This window comes from Phyllosticta capitalensis, assembly GCF_038381095.1.
Source record: "Phyllosticta capitalensis strain CBS 128856 chromosome Unknown BKA78scaffold_6, whole genome shotgun sequence".
In the NCBI taxonomy this organism is placed as follows: domain Eukaryota; kingdom Fungi; phylum Ascomycota; class Dothideomycetes; order Botryosphaeriales; family Phyllostictaceae; genus Phyllosticta; species Phyllosticta capitalensis.
The window spans coordinates 1,682,361-1,701,918 of NW_027117444.1; the positions used below are offsets into that span (position 1 = coordinate 1,682,361).

Genomic DNA, 19,558 nt, shown 5'->3' on the forward strand with positions numbered 1-19,558 from the left:
GCATGTTTAAAAGCGAGCTTCAAAGATACCAGTCGCTACAGACGTCGACCAATTGTTCATAGCATGGTTATGGTCGTACTTAAAGGTATATATACAGAACTACCAACAAGACGACGTTTCGAAGAGAACAATGTCGACAGCTTCCGTGATCTAGACAAGCGCACTAATCATGTAACTCACAAGCCATCCAACAGTCGCAGGGATAGAACAAGCGACCAAATCATCAGAAAACCATTCATAATTCATGACATCTTTTTAAAACCAAAAAAACATTACGCCTTCCTCTCGCCCCTCGGGCCCTGCGCAACATGCGCCCTCACGGCGTCATCACTGCCACCATGCTCCTCGGCGAACCTCGCGGCCTTGTCCTCGGGTCCTCCGTAGCCCTCAAAGTCCACGTCCTTGGTCGTCTTGCCCGTGCCGCGCTGGATGCCGCCGCCCGCCTCGGGCGGGATCTCGCGTCCTGTTGCCGCGCTGCCGTACGTCACTGATGCGCCGGGGAAGCGCGATGCGCTCGAGGCGTTGACGCCGGATTCTTCGGCTAAGGGGGCATGTTAGCTTTGGAGGGGGCAGGGAAATGGGGAGTAGGTGGAAGACGTACTGCTGATGCTGGCGCCGTGGTCGACGCCCGTCTTTGCTTGGTAGCTGTTGAGGTCCTGCTCGGCCTGCTTGGCGAGGACGGCGGGGTCGGCGTTGCGGTAGTCCATTGTGTGTTGGTGTGTTTGGTGGTTCTTCGTAGGTTGTATTTACGGAAACAGGAGTTTTTGAAAAGACGAGAGTCGAGTTTGTGGTGCGAGTACGAGGAGTTAAATCGAGAAAGGTTCGTAGAGATTGGTTTTTGAGGGGAAGATCTCTTGTAGAGTAGTAGTTGATGAAAGTTGTTGTAGATATCGAGCCTCTTCCCCCCCTTTCCCTCGCCGTCTTAAATATACCACCCCAACACCCAACCGCCCGCCCTCACTGACGTATGTAGCTCCATCGCGCAGACATCGAGGTATCGAGACCACCAGCTACTCCACCCAAATGCGTAACCAGAAGGCAATCCGCATCATCTGCCGATTCTGCAGTTCTTGCGCGCCGGTGTTGATCAAATGTGATGTAATGATCGCGCCAACGGTGATGTCATCTGCACACCTACCCGTTACGGACCAAAGAACATATATGGACCCTCGACGGGCCGCCTTTGGACTCCGTCGCCACCGGTCGACAGGGTCAAGCATCGTGCGGTTGGACGCAAATCGACAATTGCAATTGCCCATGCGTCGATGCGATCGAGGATTTTTGGGTTCTCCATGTCGCCGCTTCGGGCAAGAGGGCTGAGGGAACGTCACACCTGCTGTCGATCACTACGAACACCAATGCTAGGCGTACCCTGACGGGAACTAGACACGCACACGATCAATCGGCCTTGACAGGCGTCAGGGTCCAGGGTGACGCAAGAGTTGATTCAAGAGGGTAGTCATGATCTAAATAACTCGCCATGATATCTAACGGATGAAGCTTTCCAGAAGCAACAGCTACATGATGATTGATTCCAAACAGCCGCTGTTGCACCGCCCGAATTCCTCAAAGCAGGTCAATGCAAGCAGCATTTCTTCTTCCCTTTGTCTCTTCGCACGGATCCCCCAAGTCTTCCATTAGTTCCCATGCCCTTTGTTTTGGAAAAAATTCGCCTGGCAAGTGCAGCACGACAAAGAATGTCAATCTGACCAATGGAAAGAAATGAAGGGTTTCCAAGACATCAAAAGAGTCCCCGTCGCTGTCTCCAAGAAATGCCCGTGCCCGTTTGCCGTAGTCGATTCGAGGAGAGGTATTAATGCTCAGTCAAATCACCTCCTGTCCATGCCAGCCTGCAGTTCCTGCTCCAGACCCATGTCGTTTAATGTCGAATTGGCCTCGTGAGGCCTCGGGTCCTCGTACTGGCGAGGATCGTAGTGTTGCGGGATGGGCACTGCCGGCTGCTGCTGGGCGTTCTGTCCACCGGCCGACGGCTGCACGCGCACCATCTGTCGGAAGCGCTGAACTTCTGCCAAGATCATCTTCTTCATCTCACCAATGTCCTCGACGACTTCAAAGTGGAAGTCGAACGTAGTCGGGCACGACGGCTCGTCGGACGCATCATGCCAGATGTGAAGGTAGCGGTGCTCAAGCGCTTCCTCGACCGAGACGCGCTGCGACGGGTCAAAGGCAAGCATGCGGTCGAGGAGGTCGAGGGCGTCGGGGTTCGCATTGCGGAACAATGTTTGGAACGAAACCTTGGGCATGTACGGGAGGTTGCGCACATAATCCTGGGCACGGGGAGATCCGATCCGCGAGAGCGTTTCCTCATTTGGCGTGCCGAGATAGTGCAGAATCTGGTTGAGCTGGTCCACGTAGTCGCGGCCTTTGAAGAAGGGCTTTCCGCCGAGCAGTTCAGCCAGAATGCAGCCCACGGACCACACGTCGACTAGTACGGATCAGCATCATCCGGGGTGCCGCAGGAACAATAGCCAACTTACTCGCTTTGGTGTAACTCTGGAAGCTCAACATGATTTCCGGGGCGCGGTACCAGCGGGTGGCCACATATTCCGTCATGTAACCAGCATTCTCTTCAGGGTCCATAGAAAAGCCTCGGGCAAGACCAAAGTCGCAGATCTTGAGCTCGCAGTCGGCATTGACGAGCAGGTTGCCCGGCTTCAAGTCGCGGTGAAGGACATTGGCCGAGTGAATGTATTTCAGACCACAAAGAATCTGGTAGATGAAGGACTGGAAATGCGCGTCGGTCAGGGGCTGGCCAGACCGGATGATGGCAGCCAGGTCGCACTCCATGAGCTCTGAGGCATAGTCAGCCTTTGTGTCTCCGTTTCCATTGTTCCACGCAGTGTGTACATGCCTTCGTACAGGTAACATTCGTTGAAGTTCTCCGGGCGAGGAATGTCCATGTCGTAGAGACAGGTAATCTGCCAAAGAAGGATTCGTCAGTATACGACGGCGGGCTTGGTGGTAGGCGGAACTGTAGAGCTCGTACATTGCGGTGGCCTAAGGCATTGTCAGTGGCTGTCCGGCTCAGGCAGTTGTTTTAGGGGCTCACCTCTAAAATGCTGAAGCAGCTTGATTTCCCTGAGGGCGCGCTTGGCCAGAATCTTTTTGCTAAAGACATTTGTGACCTTTTTGATGGCGACGCCCTCACCAGTCGTGTTGTTCTGAGCAGCGCTAGCAGGCGTCAGGTCATTGTGCAAGACGATCGAGTATCATGGCGGGCGTACCAGACTATACCGTAGGCGCCCTGACCCAGCTCCTTTGTGACGGTGTATCGCTCGTCGACGATGAACTCTTGGTTGAAGACCTTGAAGACCTTGCGACCCTGAAGTTCGGACATGTTGGCGACGTGTGCGTGTGAGGTGGACAAGGCAGAGTGAGGCAGGTAACCGGAGGAGGCTGTGGTCGAGGCGATGGCGGGGTAGCAGCGGAGGTGAGAGGGCAGCAGCAGCAGCACAAAGCCAGTGCGCGCAGATGGCGAGGACAAGTCGATCTGACGAAAAGAGTGACGCGGCAGACGGCGCAACGCAAGAGGCCAGACAATGGAGGTTGTGGCGAAGGTCGGAGGTGGAGTTGGCGTTGGTGAAGAGTGGGCGCGGGGTGCGAAGAGTGAGGTGAGTCGCAGCAATCAGTCGATTTGTATACCGGCAGGCAGCACAGGCAGCAGACGATGCGGTGGATCACGGCGACGACGTGACTATTGTCGTCGAGAGAACAGACGCAACAGGAGGAGCGTGAAACGACAATGGTTAATAAGGATGGGGGCCACGGCCAGGTCGCAGGTCTTTGTTTCGACTCCCGCTGTGCCCTCCCCTCGACCACCTCCACCGCCGCGCTAACCAACCAAACACTTGTTCTCTGTTTCTACTACGTACATGTGAACAATTTGCAAACGCCGTCGCTAAAGCTCATGTTGGCCGTCCTCTTCCTCGAACGAGAATCTCCTCCGCGTCCAACGCCCAGAACTGCAGTCGCTCACGGGCGTAATAGGCGACACCCCATGCGTCCCCCCGTCTCGAAGAGGCACCCGTCTGACGTCGCACCCATTGACAGGAGCTGCTCGCCGCTGATATTCAGGCGGAGCTGTCGGTGTCACCGGCGACACCTCCAAGTCTGTCCCGTTGTATTTCCTCTCGCGGTACAGCATGCCCTCCTTCTCACTCAGCTGCCGTCCATCTACCTCGGCCCCTTCTGGAACGTCACCCTGCATCTCGTAGATTTGTGTCTGCGAAGCATCAACCTCTTCTGGATTCGGTGCTTTGAACTCCATTGGCCACTTTTCGTGTCCTGTCGACGACCCATCGAGCTCGGCCTTTGACATCAGATTTGGACCCTGGTCCTCGATGCCCTCTGAGCCTGCATGTGAACCATCAGCTGCAGAGCTGATTCTGCGGCCCAACTTTGCCTTGAGGTGGCGATTTCGCCAAACAAGTCCAGCCAACGCCAGCACAGCCAAGATGAAGCCGACCGTGCCAATGGCAATGCCTGCAATTGCGCCTTTTGTGAGCCCTTGATCTCCTCCGCCCGAGCCCGACGCATTGGATGAAGCTTGCAGAGGCTTGATCGCCAGGATCTTTTGCTGAGCGTCCTCCCGAAAGACGCATTGTGACACTGAGAAACTCTGCCGCTCATGGTCTACTGTCAGGTAGGCTTCTTGGAGAAAAGTGCGACCAAAAACATATTGGGTTGAGTTGAATCCCCGCCGCAACGGAAAGTACAAGCTGCTGTTGGACAAGCCCTGGTAAGGTGGCTGCGCCGTAAGATCAAAGGCCGCGTAAGGGAGGACAATGTCGATCGTTTGGCCTCCGCTCGTCGTTCGCCCAAGCGTAAAGGTTATGTTGGGATCCATGCTCAAGAGCGTTTGGTGCAAAGTCTCGTTGACCAGATACAGGTCTGTCCCAACGTCATACACTAACCCGAAAATCTGCTCAAACTTCTCACACGCCGCTGTTGGCAGCCAGATTTCGGGGACAATTGAATCAATGTACATCGTCACTGGCTCGGCCAGCAGAGTCTGATTCTCTTGACCTGTGCTGCTTGCTGTGATGGCCTGCAAGCCTACCACCACGTCTCGTTCATTGTCAGGCGCAAAGCTGAAGCTCAGGTCATTGGGGGTGAATCTCGACGAATCATAGCCTCCGAGAGTGAGACTTGCGAGAACCTTGTCGAGGCCTGACCTTGTAAGTATCAGCCTTTACTTTGGGACGGTTTGTCATACGATACTGATTTCCAGCAGTATACCCATATGAAAGACTTGGAATCTTCTTTTCGTCCTTCAGCATCGTCATATAGCTGGGTGATGGCTCGTTGAACGACGAAAAGTTCGTTGATTTTGGGTGCAGGCCGAAGATCCCAATGAAATATGCCAGGCTCATCATGGCGCCCACAGTCGTGTTGAGCAGCGTCGGACCTCCTTCCCCCAGACCACCAATCCCAACTGTCTCGTATCCATACTCAGCGGCCGAGTCATATCCCAATTCGCTCTCGACGCCTGTTGAAAAATTCCCGATTGAATCCCAGCTCGACGAGGCCGAGATGTTGAATGTCCAACCTCTCTGCTCGTTGCAGCTGCCAAAGTTATCCGTGTACGCGCATCCTCCCGGTTGAACGACCCAAGTCTGCTGGCTAGACGTAGCCGGAAACACTCGTACAAACTGCTGCGGCGTTCCCACGCGGAGTGTGAAGGAGTTCCACTGGCCGTCGATACCGTCCCAGTTCTGGTCCGGTGTGAAAACCAAAGGATCCGGAAGGCTTGCTCGAGTCGTGAGTTCCAAGGCACTGCTGCGGAAGAATAGTGTGTTGACTAGCACAAGTAGGACCAGTGCATCATTTCGAGATCGTAGCAGCATCTTTGCAGCGAATTTCTGGCTTTCAAGGACATCGTACTTTCGCAGCCTTCATATCGAGACGCTTTGACAGTCTGCAGACACCCAGGCCTTTGGACGACGACAGACGCACTACATACATGAAAACAAATTGCCAGTCCACGTTGGCTGACAAGAACGTGGAAGCTTGCCGTGGATCTTTGCCTACTAGGGAAAGGCGGCTAGTTATGGCTACGTCCAGTCCCAACTCAGGCCTGGAGCAAGGGGACAATCTTTCCAGATTCGGATCACTAGTGGGCATTATGGATTCGCCGCGACCCTGGCCAGCCTTGTGGCTGCCCTTGCACCTGTCAGATTCAGTGCCGACTACAAGTTAACCTGAACCGACACTGTGGTCCAGCTAGGCCAGCCCCCAACCTGTCAGCACTAAGAATTGGCACGAAAAACTGCTTCAAAATCGAAATGCTTGTTTTCATTGTGCGTCACTTTCTTTGAATCTAGGCCTCATCCGGCTCAACGACCCTCACAACTGAGCCACGCCGGCTCCCTCGACACCCTTCCGTTGCGCCAACGAGTTGGATCTGGAGACATGCAAATGGCTTGGCCTTGGGCGTGGCGAATTGGACGACATCAAAACAACGTGGCAACTCGAAGAGAGGCGTAGAATTCTGGCGGCATCAGAAATGCGGCCACAACAGAAAATCAGTCTGAGGAGTAAAGGGAATCGTCTGCCGCAGAAAGATCTCTACGGCTAATCCGAGAGCGATTGCGAGGGAGCATGACCCAGGACTTGCCAAGCAGTGCAGCAACAGCGTATACTGACCGTGGTTCTGGACCTTTTTGAGGAGCCATACACGGAAGGCGCAGATGGCGGCTGCTACCGCTTGAAGGAGAAAGGGCCCGTGGCTGGACAGTTCAATTTGCCCTCGAAATCTCTCCGGCCCCTTGCACGTCATGTCCCCAGGCACATTTCTGACGTCGGTCTGGATCTCAAAATACTCATCGCTCTTTTGCTTCATTCTCTACCATCTGCTCGCCCAAATGGGCTTGTTCACGTCTTGTGGTTGATCTCATGGCCACGGCAGCAACATGCCAAATTTGAAAATCGCATCAACAGTTGCTCTGTTTCTTTGTACAGTTTTTGCCTCCGAGGACCGCATTCGACATGCCAGGGATGGATCCATCGGTAACCTCCCATCAATTTTGACCCGGATCTTTAATTCTGACTTCTTTCTAGCTACTCCTTGGACATGGAGGAACTCGTCTGTCTCGGCTGCGACTGGATCGCTTTCACCTTCGCTCTCCCCAGATGCGATAGTATCTCCGACTCCATCGCCAATTCCTTTGGGTACCGGGATATTCCGCCCAGCATTTAATCCAGTACCATCCCAAGTCTCCCGCAGTAACAGATCGCATCACGGAGCTGTTGGACTGGTAGCGCAAAATCACTCGGCCGCCGACAATGCGTCCAATAGCAACCCTTGTACCATCAATATACGGGAAGCAACAATCGAAAGATGGTATACTTCGGAATTCATATGGCCGACATACTATTTCGCATCGATGGTCATTGACTCAACCCTGACGTATTCAGTTCAAACTCAGGGTGAGTTCAATGTCACCACTGCGCTTAGTTGGGCTCTCGGCCTAGCTGTGGTCACAACGATGAGCTGGAATACGGACATGAGCACTTCACTTATCGAGTTCATTCCAACGACCTTACCGGGACCGATCGCAGCGACGACGGAGGTGTTGACAGTGAATCTTTTTTCACCGTTGCCCAGCGGGCCGTTGACGAAACCAGATCTGGTAGACTCTTTGGACTTGCATATCGTCACGCCGCCCAGTGCGACGATTACTGGGCCATCAAATACCCAATATGTCGCTCCAAGTGGAACACCTTTCGTATATTTTACAGAGTACGAAGTCGAGAGATCTGAGCCAATGACTGACGCACTTGGAAACGTATATTACACGCACTCCATCATAACTTCCAACTTCTCCAGCCCGTTGGCTTTTGACTACAGTGGAGACAGCCTCGAGAGCTCGTCGACTGCCACGGGAATTATTCCTTCTAATTTTGTTGCACAAATTCCAGAATCAACATGCGTCCCGGGGACTTATACTGGCTCAGTCACCGTCCTCATTGTCGTCAACGTCATATACGCTTATGTCGGAAAAGGAAACATGGTCCACATTGAGTCCTCTGTCGGCGCGATTGGCCTTCCCGGCTTCCCTAAAATGCGGTCAAAAGCATACGTCGAGACATCGGCGTCGGTGGAGGCACCGGAACCGCAGCCTTCTGCTGCTGCGTCTGTGAATCCTGGTCTTACTGGTAATGAACTCGCCGCTCTCCTTTCACAATTTCAGAACTGGGCGATAGCCATCGCCCATCTCGAGTCCTCTGCCCAGGGCCTCAATCCCCCTACCCTCATTCTGATAGGTACTGAAGCCTCGGAAACAGAAGCAAATCCGACGCAAGCTCCTACTGCCGATAGTGGCAATGGAGTCCCCCAGAACGGCGGCCCTGGCGCTCAGACTGCTGCACAACCAGGTCAAAATGGGCTTGGCTCCGATTCTCGTCCGCCAGTCGTCGTAATTGGTGGAAGCTCTTTCACAATGGGCTCATCCTCGGCTTTTGTGATCGGACAGCAAACTCTCGCGCCTGGAGGCCCTGCAATCGCAGTAGGCGGGACGACTGTCTCCCTAGCTCCATCCGCAACAGCAGTAGTTGTCAATGGAGCAACCACGCCTCTTTCCGATGTCCAACAAGCTGCTCCGAACCCTCCAGTCATAACCATCGGTTCAAGCGCCTATACTGCCAATGCCGCAACGCAATACTACCTCGGACCCGGGCAGACTTTGAAGCCTGGAGGAGCTGCAAGCGTGGATGGGACTGTCGTCAGTCTTGGACCATCCGCAAGCTATGTGGTAGTAGGGGGCTCCACGCAGGCTTTTCCTGCTGCCATGATTACAGCTGCGCCAGCCAACCCTGGAGTGGGTCCGTTTGTCGTTGGTGGCCAAACCCTAGCACCCGGCGGCAAAGTCGTTCTTGGTGGCACTACGATATCTTTGGACTCAATGGGATCCAATTTGGTGATCAACGGGTACAGCAAAGCAGTGGGTGGAGCAGCTGCAGCGAATCAACCCCTGATTACGGTCGCTGGAAGTAACTATGCCGCTGCCGATGGTACCTCGTTCGTCGTGGCAGGACAGACCATCACTCCTGGTGGTCGGATTGTTGTCAGTGGCACGACGCTTTCACTGGATGCATCAGTCAAATCTATCTACGTCAATGGTGTACCCACTGCAATCCCGACCAACTACCCCTTCTCAACTCTCTATCCTGCCCTCACTTTTCAGGGCACATCGATCACCCCACAAGCCGCATCTGCAGGCGCCCAGCCTGCGTACGTTATCGGTGGCGCAACATTGACACCAGGCGGCCGCATCGTCGTGTCCGGGACGACACTCTCCCTCGCCCCTTTTGCAACCGCACTTCTCGTCAACGGCGCGACGTCCACCCTCAACCCCGCCGTCTTGACCTCCCTCCCCGCCATTCCTTTCGGCTCGACCTCTCTCTCGCCCATTCTCGGCCCCGGCCGCAGCTACGTCATCGACGGCCAAACACTCACGCCCGGCGGCCGCATCACCGTATCCGGGACGACGCTTTCTCTGCTACCCACTCCGACGGCCGTCGTCATCAACGGCGCAACGTATGCGCTTTCTCCATCGACTCCTAATTCCGCAGCTGCATCCGCATCGACAAATGCGCCGCTCCTCACTCTCGGCGGCCGCACATACACAGCGCTCCCCGGCAGCAGCGGCGCGCAACCTACATACGTCATCGGCAGCCAGACATTAACGGCTGGTGGGAGCATCGTGCTAGCCGGCGGAACGACCGTATCACTAGCGCCACAAGCCACGGCGCTCGTCGTCAATGGAGCCACCACGGTCCTCTTTCCAGCAACCGCGACAGGGTCCGCCACCCTGGGCAACAGACTCGCCGAGCTGACCATCGGCGGCTCGACATACACGGCGCTGGCGGCCGGGGGAGCGGCGGGGCCCACGTTCGTCATCAACGGCGTGACTCTGACGCCTGGCGGCACGGTTGTTTTGGGTCCGGGAACGACGGTGGTGCTGCAGAGCGCGAATGGGGGAGCGGCTGTGGCTGTCGTGGCGGGCGTGACGACTGAGACTTTTGCCGGGGCGTCGCAGACGGGGTCAGGGGGGAGTGCGGTGGCGACCGCGGCGGGGGGAGAGGGGGCTAAGGAGACGGGCAAAGGAAAAGGGAAGAAGAATACAGCGGCGTTGACGGGTGTAGATGGGATTTGGATGGCTATCTTTGGGCTGTGGGGCTTCATGGGCGTTGTCTTTTGGATGTTCTAATGTCAAGTTTTGCTGGAAAGGGCCAGATGCCGGAATAGATGGTTCCATGTAAGATGTTGGTTTCTGGGAAATGGGGTCGTTGGTCTTGTAAAGTAGCAACTTCTTGCTTGAGGTATTAATGTCGTTGAAAGATAATACAGTGTCCAGCAGACGACAGAAAACAATGCAAATGGGCGGTTTCCTTGATAAACTCACCAGCTTACCTCTCCCGGTCGCCCATCGCCACTGCCCTCAATTCCCTCCTCAGAACCTTCCCACTCGGCGCGCGCGGGATCTTGTCTACAAACACCACGCCGCCCCTCAGCCTCTTGTAGTCGGCAACACTCTCGGCAACAAACGCCGCAATCTCGTCTCCCCCGCTGTTTCCACGGCCCTCCAGTCCCTTCGCAACGACATACGCCCTCGGCACCTGCCCCGCGGCCTCGCCCTCGGCATCATCCAGCGGGACACCAATGACGGCAGCGTCCGAAACATTCGGATGCGTCAGCAGGATGGCCTCGAGCTCGGCGGGCGGGATCGTGTGCGTGCGGTACTTGATGAGCTCCTTTTTGCGGTCGACCATGTAGAACTTGCCGTCGCGGAAGGCCATGACGTCGCCGCTGCGGAACCAGCCGCCGGGGACAAAGGCTTCGGCGTTGGCGGCTGCGTTGTTGTTGTAGCCCTTGGACACGACGGGGCCGCGGACCCACATCTCGCCGGCTGAGCCGGGTTCGACGTCGTTGCCGGCGTCGTCGACGATTCTGTTAAGGGTGTGAGCTGTGGGCATTGGAGGTGGAGATGTGTGGCAGGTTTGGAGCGGCGCTTTTCTCCTTACTCACCTCGCCTCGTGGCCGGGCGTCAGACAGCTAACGCTACCAGTCTCATCCGTTTGTCCATATGGAAGGAGCGTGATCGCTCCCGTCGTTTCCGTCAATCCCCAAGTCTGGCTAATCAGCGTCTTGTTGCCGCGGCCCAGCTTGCGGCTCGCTGCCATCTGCAGCTCCCTGCTCATCGGAGCACCTCCACTGACAGCATGCTCCAGACTTGCAAACTGGTCCGTTACCAGAGGATGCTTGGCGATTCCGAGCCAGATCGGCGGCGCCGTGAAGAACGACGTGATGCGGTACTTCTTGCAATACTCAAGGAAGAGCCCAAAGTCGAACTTGGCCATCCAAAAGGCTGTGCCGCCGAGGTACATGGGGTTGATGAGATACCCTTGGATGGCCGAGATGTGCGATGGTGGCAGGTGAGCGATGGTACGGTACTCAAAGTTCGGTCGGTGTTTTTCGTTGTGGGCTTTCCAGGGGTCCAGAGAAGTTACGGCTTCGGCGACAATGTTCTTGTGTGAGATTCTGACGCCCTTTGGACTGCCAGTCGTTCCACTAGAGTAGATGAGTACGATTGTCGTGTTTTCGAGCTCTGCAGGGTCCGTGACGCGCTGCCACTCCATCTTCTTGTCGCCGACGACATTTTGCTTGTCATTGGCTCTCCGCAGCTCCCAGTTGCCTCCAGTTGGAATCACAAGCACGCGGTCCTCGGGCAGGCCAACCTCTTGCGCAGCGGCGAGAGCCAGAGGTCTCGTGTCGTCGTTGCAAATGAGCAGTTTGGCATCTCCGTCACGCATTTGCTTGGCCACATCGGCTGGCGATCCTGCTGGGCTTGCTGTGGAAAAGACACCACCGGCAGCTACGACGCCGTACAAAGCGATTGAGAGTAGATGGTGGCCGGTAGTGACGCCACAGACAACATCTTTGCCTGGTCCCGATTCGCCAATGCCGTACTTGTGGCGAAGAGCGTGGGCAGTACGTTTTGTCAAATCGCGGGCTTCAGATTTGGTGATGAAGTGGTTTGGATTTGCGCAAGAGATCGATACAGGAGTGTAGTCTCTTGCATAACTGAGCTCCGACTCTGCTTTGCGTCAGAAAAAATCCGCCCAATCAATCTCTGATTAACCTGATGATGGTTCATGTACCAAACAGCAAAGTAAGCACATCAAGATCCGGGATAGGCCACGAATCGGGGCACTTGTAGACGGTGCCCTCTGGCGTTTGTTCAAAGATGGTCGCCATGTTTGGTAAAGGTCAATACTTCGAGAAGGAGAAAAGGAGAGCAAAAGACAAGGGCATATGTACGAAATGTAGAAGTTAAGATCATTGCAAAGTAGATCCTCCAGGCTCTTCATGCGGCAATCTTGCCCAAACAGTCGTAGGGAGACGGAGGTAAGTGCCAACCAACGACCGGTAATCTGAAAAGCTGCGCAAAGACACAACTTGGTTACTCGAATTAGAAACTAAATGTAGATCACGGGACTACGCGATGGAAGGGTCCGGGGTCTTTGATCACATCGCTTCGGAGCAACTTTTGCTAGCCTTCGTAAGACCACACGGTGCGCATGTCGTGACAGCGGAATGACTCGAGCCCCTTTTTCGTAGCGTTGGAGAGGTCTGAGCGTTTGACAAGGCGCTTTGATCTCCTCCACGAAATCTTCAAGCTTTCTGAGGAATTGTATATCAATCGCCCACGGAAGCACTCCCAAGGCCCAGTGAGGAGTAGTAGACTTCGTACTCCATAGTTGGACGCATTTCCCTTGTCTCTTGTGAGTGGTCCCAGGACGAAACTCTACGTGTCAGTGCAATAGTCTCGAGCTGCCAAGAGGCCGGAAATTCAGAACACCATCGGCTCATTCTGAATTCACGGTGGCGGCCGCTCATTTGGACATTTTTGCATCGCAGATTCAAAAGGAGAACGTCGCTGAGCGGGCTCTGGAACGTAAAGCAGCCTGTTCCGAGAATGTGGCCAAGAGAATTTGAAATGAGGAGGACTATGATTTCGTCTTCCAGTGAGTTTTGAAAACACCTACAGACTGTCAATCATATTCGCGATGACGTTGCGGACTGTCCTGCAAGTTCTCAACGCATCGGTCAGGTGCCATGGAAAGCAATGTGAATGTAAGTCACTCGGGACCATTGTGTGGCCCTACAGATGGATTTGCGGCAACGCGACCCGCTTGTTCACAGCAGCATGTGCAAAGCGTGGAGGAGCATGAGCTCTTGGGTCGATAGGTCGTCTTGGAGGCCTTCCTCAATGCGGCAGGCCAGCAGCCTAACACGAGCCCCGCAGTGATGATCCTCCAGCCATGGGGATTTATCCAGAAACCAATCGCGTCCGAGGATGGTATGCAGGCTCTGTGTCTTTGGTTCGCATCATCCGTTGGAGCATAGTGTGCGAGGAGACGAGCAAAAACAGCCGTGGAGTGCTGGGCACGAGCGGTCGACACGTATCTGTCATGGGCTGATATGAGCCAGGATCATGTCTTGCCAGGTACCGAGAGAGAGGTCGGACTTGGTCAGCCAAGTCGCGCAGAGCGGGCGGATGGAGTTGCCGTCGGGAGAGAAACGTGGAGAGCGCCGTCTGACGGTCAAGTTGCTGCACCCCGACTTTCGCCCTGCCACGACCACGATCGTCTGCAGTCGTTGCAAGCAGCCTTTACCTCGCATGGTGACACGGCCGCCACCCGCTCTGCAAGTCGACGGACCGTGATGAAGCTGACCTCTCAGGTATTCCGGTGGCGCATTTCGAGGTCGCAAAGTCAGGCTGTTCCAGGGCGGCGACGGTTGAGTGTTGCTATTCCGAGCGATGACGGAGCTGTCAAGAAGCAATCAAGAGAAGCGGCGGAATACTTCAGAAACGAGCGTTGCCAGCCAGGCGGCAGGATACGGACATCCCACGTTGTGGTGTTGAGTGTCGGATTCAATAGACCACGCCGCTCCACCGGGCCTGCCTGCCGGGCATCATCCATGTGGTCAGTGCGTTCACGTCACCCGGTCTTCGACCAGTTTGTTGTTTGCAACACAGCAGCGAAAATGCATTCTGCACACCACGAGTGCTTGCCTGGGCCGTACTACATGCAAAGAAAACCAAAGGCACCTTTGTTTTCTCTGTACTCCAACCATCGGCACCCTCCATCAGCAACCACCAGCTTTTACGCCCTCTCGAAAAACAGGTCAGAACAAGGCACACGCTTATGGTTCTGACCTGGTATCCTGCACGGCGATCCGCAGTCAATGGTCAAATATCTGGGTGGCTTGCATTAGTATTGTTGCCACTGGCCCTATTTCCAACTCAAGGAGCGTGCTTTTTGCTGATCTGCCAGTCTATACGAGCATTCTTGACAGCATGTCGGCCATCTCCTCTCTCTGCACCTCTGAATCGTGCCACATGAGGTCAAGCCTATCGAGTTGAGACCCCACTCAGTAATTATCTCACAGTGATGCTAATCCACATGCTTGCTAGCCGAAAGAAAGGGTGGAAGCAATATAGAATAAGCGCTCCCCCATTCATTTATTCCTTTGCCCCTGGGACTTTCAGTTTCATTGAGCTCCTGAAGCATTCGTCCTCTCGTTAAGTTTGCAGCAGTCTTTCTGCCACTCAATCCATCTCTTGACTCCCCGGACACAACACAAAGTCTTTTCCAAGACCAGCACAAGATGCGTTTCTTGCTCATTTCGACCGCGCTTCTGGGCTCCACCTTGGTCTCTGCAGGAGACCCAGGTTGGGGCAGTTGGGGTGGTCTTACACCAGGCAAAAGCTGGCCCCAACCCACTCAGCCTGAATCTGAGCCCCCTTGGGTGACATTTGTTACCACAACCATCTGCCCCATCACATCATGGCACGGCTCCACGACCTGGACATCCTTGACGACTTCGACCCTCACTGTTACTTCTTGCAAGGGAGGATGTAGTAAAACTCCGACCTACGCCCCGCCTCCTACCACGTCTCCGAGCCAGAACACGACTTATGTTCCTCCTCCGAAGACCCATACTTTGCCCCCTGAATCATTCACTCAGCCGTCGAAGACTTACACACCCCCGCCCACAACGCACACTACACCCCCAAACAGCTACACCCCCCCTCCAAAAACCCACACGTCTCCATCCAAGAGCTATACTCCTCCCCCGATGAGCCATAGTCCACCGCCTTCAACCAGCACTGAGGTTACTACCACGTACACAACAACGTAAGTCAATATTGTTTACTGTTGATGAATACAGCAACTTACAAAAGGCAAGCTGTCCTGTCACGTCGTCGACGGTTACAAAGACAACCGAGACCAAGACCGAAACCGTTCCATGCAAAAAGTGCTCCGGGGGCAGTACGACAACGGAAACCATTACCACGTACACGACAACCTGCCCTGTTACTAGTAGCACGATTTCTACCATCAGCACTGTCATTACTTACCCTCATCCGCCCGGGAAAACTACCGAGGTGCCACCACCAGAGACTACCACCGTAGTTCCGCCCCCTTACACACGCGTGCCGCCCCCTGAGACCACGAAAGTCCCACCGCCATATGAAAGGACAACGTGCACCACGAGCTCGCCGTCTTACACGTACGCACCACCTCCGGAGACCACCACGAAAGTCCCTGCGCCAACTCTACCTCCGAACGAAACGACAAAGATTGTTCCAAAGCCTTCTTATCCAGCGTCATCCGAAAGCTCAAAGCCAGCGCCTCCCGAGTCCTACTCGGCGCCGCCTTCTTCTCATCCTGTCCAAACGACGCCGGCAACGACGTACTCTGCTCCTTCTACGCCTGTGAGCAGCACCGTGCCACCAACAACTGGCACACCAGTCAGCCCTGCGCCAACGAGCGAGACACCTGCCTCACCAACAACCTCGACGCCAGCGTTCACGGGAGCGGCAAGCAATCATGGCAAACCCGCGGCGGCGGCATTGGCGGGGGTTGGCTGTCTTTTCATTCTGCTTTAATCAAGTGCGCGGGAACTGTGTAGGGGATAATGATGAGAAGCTGCCTGTCTCTCTTTGACCTGACGAAATTCTAATGATTTGACGACGAGAGGACTCATAGCCATGCAAGTGACAAGTAGAGTTTGAATGAATTAAATGAGGTTTTGTGTGAAGTCTCGCAGCAGTCAAGCTAGTCCCAACAAGGAGGGTGCCGTTTGGTGCCTGTGAGCGCTCAAAGCATTTTCATTGGCTCAGAATGTTTTGTTCCTACCAACGCGTCATCCTGGGTTTTGTATAGGAGCTGTTGCTGCATCGCCGAGTCTGCGATTTTGTGCAATGTTTGATCTGGTCAGCGGTGCAGGCTGTGGAGCTATGAAGTGTGTGAGGCGGTCTGAGGGGCGCGAGATCACGGCAAGTTAGAGGGATCGCAGCTTAATCTTTTGACTGCTATTGGAAAGGGCAAGATGCTCCTCAATTCAGTGAAGAGTCGGCCCAAATTGGTGATTGCTAGGTGTAGGTTGAAGCTAAGCGCCCGTCGCTCACTAAGTGGTTTTTAAAATAGCACCCGTTTTTGACAGTGTTAATTTGGTGTGAAGGTGACTTCGGTACCGCGCAACCCAACGCGCAACTCACCTGCCCTCAATGCAGCCCGCGCGTGGTGTAGCTGCCTTCCCAACGGCTATCGTCCATAAAAAGCTAGATCACGGCCGCGCGAATAAGGCACATTCACAAAAGCGTTTGCATCACGCTGAAGCCTTCCCACCCGCCGCGCTCTCTTTTCAAAACCCACCTTCAGCACAAACCCCCTCCCCTCTTCTCTTCATGACTGCACGTAACCGACCTATCGCCCTCGACATCCTCGGCGACAAGGTCTACAACATCCAAAGCTGGGTAGACAACAACAACAAAGAGAAGCAGGCAGCCGAGTGGTCAAGCTGGGAGCCGCAGTACCCGAGACCCACCTTCAAGGGCAGATCCACGATCCCTCACAACAACCGCAAACGTGTGCCTATCCCTCCTCGCGGCTCGACTCAGCAAACCAAGCCTCCACCACCTCGCGGTGACCGCCAACGCAACCCTCAGCCTCCTCGCGGTAACCGCCAAAGTGTCCCCGTCTCTACCAAACCCCAAGCTACTGGTGGCGCCCCAGATCACCAAAACTTCACTGCGCCAAAGGACTCTTCGCGCTCGCGACCATACGCAGGCCGCAATCGCCGTCAGAACCAAAGGATCCGGGCCGAGTCGCGCAAAGACGGACACGACAGCTCGGATTGGCTCCTTGACGCAAACAACCAGGCCGCCGTTGGAAACCAGGTAGAAGCCCAAACCTCAAACAACATCGACCTCGACAACCACCCAAACAACTCTCTGCTGACACCCGGTGCTTCAAACCTTCGACAGCTCCACGACGCCTTTGTGTCTACAAGTCCTCAGGAAAACCCAATGCAAGACGACAGTCGCAAAACAGACCCTCAGCCGCCCAGCATGGCGCAGGCTTCGCCAAAGTCGGACTACGTGCCGCCTCACCTGCGCAACAGACAGAGCACCTCTCCTCCGGCGGACACGAGGGATTCTGCGCCCAACGCAAGGTCGGAGTACGTGCCGCCTCACCTGAGAAACAGAAAGAGCGCGTCTCCTCCCAGGGACCCAGAAGATTCGGCGACTCAACCCAAGCAAGACCACGTGCCACCCCACAAGCGCAAAGGCAGGCGCCGTGGCCAGAGGAACCAGAACGCTTCCAATGCGAAGTCGGCCGGTCAGCTCAATGAACAGACCGCCTCTGAAGCCAAAGCGCCCTTTGAAAATGGAGCGGAGCACAACGGCGAAAATGGTGATCTCATGGAAGTTTACAGGCGCCCGGTCGTTGAAGTCCCCAAGGATGTCTGGACCATCAAGCCCGGAAAGAAGATGCCGATTCCTCAATCGCCAAAGAAGAAGGGACGCCGAGGCAAGGCATTCGCCACGAACAAGGAGATTCGCGAAGCCTACGAGAATGCGCCATCTGTGAACGGCTCGGAATGGGCAAAGGACGAGGGCTGGGACAAGGTGTTTGGTCCTGACGAGGACGACCCCAACTACGATGCCTATCGACTCGTAGACTGGGAGGGGAACTTCCTTCCTTGTGTCGATTGGACCTACCGCGAAGCCTTCAGCGTCGACCCTGCCAAGCAGAAGGAATACATCCAGACGTGGATCCTCCGTGGTCCTCAGCCCGGTGACGAGTCCGCTGTTCCTATCAATGGAGGCGATAGCGAAATTGCCACCACTTCGTGGGCTGCTCTCAAGATTGACGGGCTCCCTTTGCAGGAATGGTGGCAGGAGGCGATGGACTGCCACCACTTCGAGGACGACTGTGTTCCGTGGTGGACGACCTTCATGCCTGGAACTAGCCAGCTCGCCCCGCACAACGCTCCAGACTGCCATGTCGATGAGAAAGATAAGGAGCACGACCACGAAGCTTACGAGAAAGACGAGGGCGCTGGGCCCAAGTGCAAGCAGTTCATAGCGCGGGAGAAGAGGAAGGCTGAACAAAAGAGGAGGCGTAGGCAGGAGCTTGATGAGCAAGCAGCAGCGATCAGAGCAGAGTTACCCTCGGTCTATGCGCAACTGCCCAAGATCCACACCAAAATCAACTTCTACGTCCGCTTCGCCGCGCCGAGCGACATGCTCCAGATCACGGCCATTTACAACAAAATCCTCCAATCGAGCGTCAAGATTGCCGAAAGAGATGCCGTCACGAAAGAGACCATGATGGGTCGCTTGAATGAGAGCAAAAGAGACAGCTTCTCTTGGGTGGTCGCAGTGGCGAGGGCCCGGAACAATCGAGGTGTTGAGTACGACCATGTCTTTGGCTTCGCTAGTGCCACCGACTACCACAGCATTGGTGGCATGTACCGCTACACTGCCGACATTGAAGTCTTCGTCGATCCCGAATTCCAGCGCAAGGGCATTGGTTCGTGCCTCATGGACCGCCTCATGAAACTGCTGACCACCGATTACGATGGCTACGAAGGCTATGAATTTTATGGAGACGGCACTGGATTGGCAGAGAGAGGTGGCGGCCGCAGGCTCAATGCAATCGTCATGAATGTTCCGCACGATTCAGGAGATCCCAAGGATCTGGAAGCCGCCTCGAAGTTTCTGTCTCAGTTTGACATGAAGCAGGCGGGCAACCTGCCTGGAGTTGGCATCAAGCTGAAGAAGACGTAAGCATCCTTTTCAGCCATTCCAGAAACCATTGGATACTTACTGACTGTCCGCAGCGTCGACTTGGCCATCTTCCACGCGAAGGTCACGCCTGAGATTGATCCAAAGAAGGAGTTGGGCCTTTGAAGACACCAATCGTGATGGTGATAGACATCGCATCCTCTTTGAATTTTTGCACCAAAGACTAGTTGGCTCTGTTTGCCGACTACGAAAGTTTCAAGATTCAGTTCCGAGATTGGGTAGATCGGCGTACTAGATCGAAGCAGGCGCAACACCTTTTGCTCTTGCAAACACAGCAGAGCTACGATTGACGACATCGGAACCGTTCAACAAGACACGGAAAAAACCAAAACCACAAACAAGATATCCGGAACGAAGAGGTCCGCTGA

At 55.0% G+C, this 19,558-nt stretch overlaps 8 protein-coding genes across 8 annotated transcripts; 4 read left to right on the forward strand and 4 right to left on the reverse strand.

The window, feature by feature from the left end:
• Window positions 1-93: 93 nt before the first annotated feature.
• Window positions 94-865, reverse strand: BKA78DRAFT_153156 (uncharacterized protein). Its single transcript, XM_066882982.1, has 2 exons — window positions 602-865; window positions 94-541 (listed from the first exon to the last, which is right to left on the reverse strand). Exons 1-2 carry the CDS (start codon window positions 705-707, stop codon window positions 273-275), a joined length of 375 nt encoding a protein of 124 aa, XP_066743568.1. The 5' UTR covers window positions 708-865; the 3' UTR covers window positions 94-272.
• Window positions 866-1,829: 964 nt separating this feature from the next.
• On the reverse strand, window positions 1,830-3,358 carry BKA78DRAFT_252196 (CMGC/MAPK protein kinase; the record flags this gene model as incomplete). The annotated part of the gene is made up of 6 exons (XM_066884712.1): window positions 1,830-2,446; window positions 2,499-2,813; window positions 2,858-2,939; window positions 3,008-3,018; window positions 3,071-3,192; window positions 3,246-3,358. 6 exons carry the CDS (start codon window positions 3,356-3,358, stop codon window positions 1,830-1,832), a joined length of 1,260 nt encoding a protein of 419 aa, XP_066743569.1.
• Window positions 3,359-4,429: 1,071 nt separating this feature from the next.
• BKA78DRAFT_252039 (aspartic peptidase domain-containing protein) lies at window positions 4,430-5,867 on the reverse strand (the record flags this gene model as incomplete). The annotated part of the gene is made up of 2 exons (XM_066884700.1): window positions 4,430-5,190; window positions 5,237-5,867. Coding segments are annotated over 2 exons (1,392 nt in total), but the record flags the coding sequence as incomplete, so codon positions are not given.
• Window positions 5,868-6,538: 671 nt separating this feature from the next.
• BKA78DRAFT_153368 (uncharacterized protein) lies at window positions 6,539-10,332 on the forward strand. The gene is made up of 3 exons (XM_066882983.1): window positions 6,539-7,029; window positions 7,081-8,178; window positions 8,308-10,332. Exons 1-3 carry the CDS (start codon window positions 6,933-6,935, stop codon window positions 10,230-10,232), a joined length of 3,120 nt encoding a protein of 1,039 aa, XP_066743571.1. The 5' UTR covers window positions 6,539-6,932; the 3' UTR covers window positions 10,233-10,332.
• Window positions 10,333-10,418: 86 nt separating this feature from the next.
• BKA78DRAFT_344534 (4-coumaryl-CoA ligase) lies at window positions 10,419-12,280 on the reverse strand (the record flags this gene model as incomplete). The annotated part of the gene is made up of 3 exons (XM_066890457.1): window positions 10,419-10,972; window positions 11,051-12,119; window positions 12,184-12,280. The coding sequence occupies 3 exons, from the start codon at window positions 12,278-12,280 to the stop codon at window positions 10,432-10,434; spliced, it is 1,707 nt and encodes a 568-aa protein (XP_066743572.1). The 3' UTR covers window positions 10,419-10,431.
• A 1,310-nt stretch (window positions 12,281-13,590) lies between these two features.
• On the forward strand, window positions 13,591-14,511 carry BKA78DRAFT_153408 (uncharacterized protein). The gene has a single exon (XM_066882984.1). It carries the CDS (start codon window positions 13,751-13,753, stop codon window positions 14,243-14,245), a length of 495 nt encoding a protein of 164 aa, XP_066743573.1. The 5' UTR covers window positions 13,591-13,750; the 3' UTR covers window positions 14,246-14,511.
• A 57-nt stretch (window positions 14,512-14,568) lies between these two features.
• Window positions 14,569-15,983, forward strand: BKA78DRAFT_344535 (uncharacterized protein; the record flags this gene model as incomplete). The annotated part of the gene is made up of 2 exons (XM_066890458.1): window positions 14,569-15,228; window positions 15,263-15,983. The coding sequence occupies exons 1-2, from the start codon at window positions 14,699-14,701 to the stop codon at window positions 15,981-15,983; spliced, it is 1,251 nt and encodes a 416-aa protein (XP_066743574.1). The 5' UTR covers window positions 14,569-14,698.
• Window positions 15,984-16,784: 801 nt separating this feature from the next.
• BKA78DRAFT_296579 (uncharacterized protein) lies at window positions 16,785-19,295 on the forward strand (the record flags this gene model as incomplete). Its single annotated transcript, XM_066886636.1, has 2 exons — window positions 16,785-19,168; window positions 19,226-19,295. 2 exons carry the CDS (start codon window positions 16,785-16,787, stop codon window positions 19,293-19,295), a joined length of 2,454 nt encoding a protein of 817 aa, XP_066743575.1.
• Between the last annotated feature and the right edge of the window lie 263 nt (window positions 19,296-19,558).

Excerpts from the sequence above, each read along its gene's own strand:
- BKA78DRAFT_153156 (XM_066882982.1), bottom strand. The coding sequence starts at position 707 with ATGGACTACCGCAACGCCGACCCCGCCGTCCTCGCCAAGCAGGCCGAG. Across the intron at positions 542-601 it reads CCACGGCGCCAGCATCAGCA|CCGAAGAATCCGGCGTCAAC; the intron begins GTACGTCTTCCA and ends ATGCCCCCTTAG.
- BKA78DRAFT_153368 (XM_066882983.1), top strand. The coding sequence starts at position 6,933 with ATGCCAAATTTGAAAATCGCATCAACAGTTGCTCTGTTTCTTTGTACA. Across the intron at positions 7,030-7,080 it reads TGCCAGGGATGGATCCATCG|CTACTCCTTGGACATGGAGG; the intron begins GTAACCTCCCAT and ends ACTTCTTTCTAG. Across the intron at positions 8,179-8,307 it reads TGTGAATCCTGGTCTTACTG|AAGCAAATCCGACGCAAGCT; the intron begins GTAATGAACTCG and ends CCTCGGAAACAG.
- BKA78DRAFT_153408 (XM_066882984.1), top strand. The coding sequence starts at position 13,751 with ATGAAGCTGACCTCTCAGGTATTCCGGTGGCGCATTTCGAGGTCGCAA.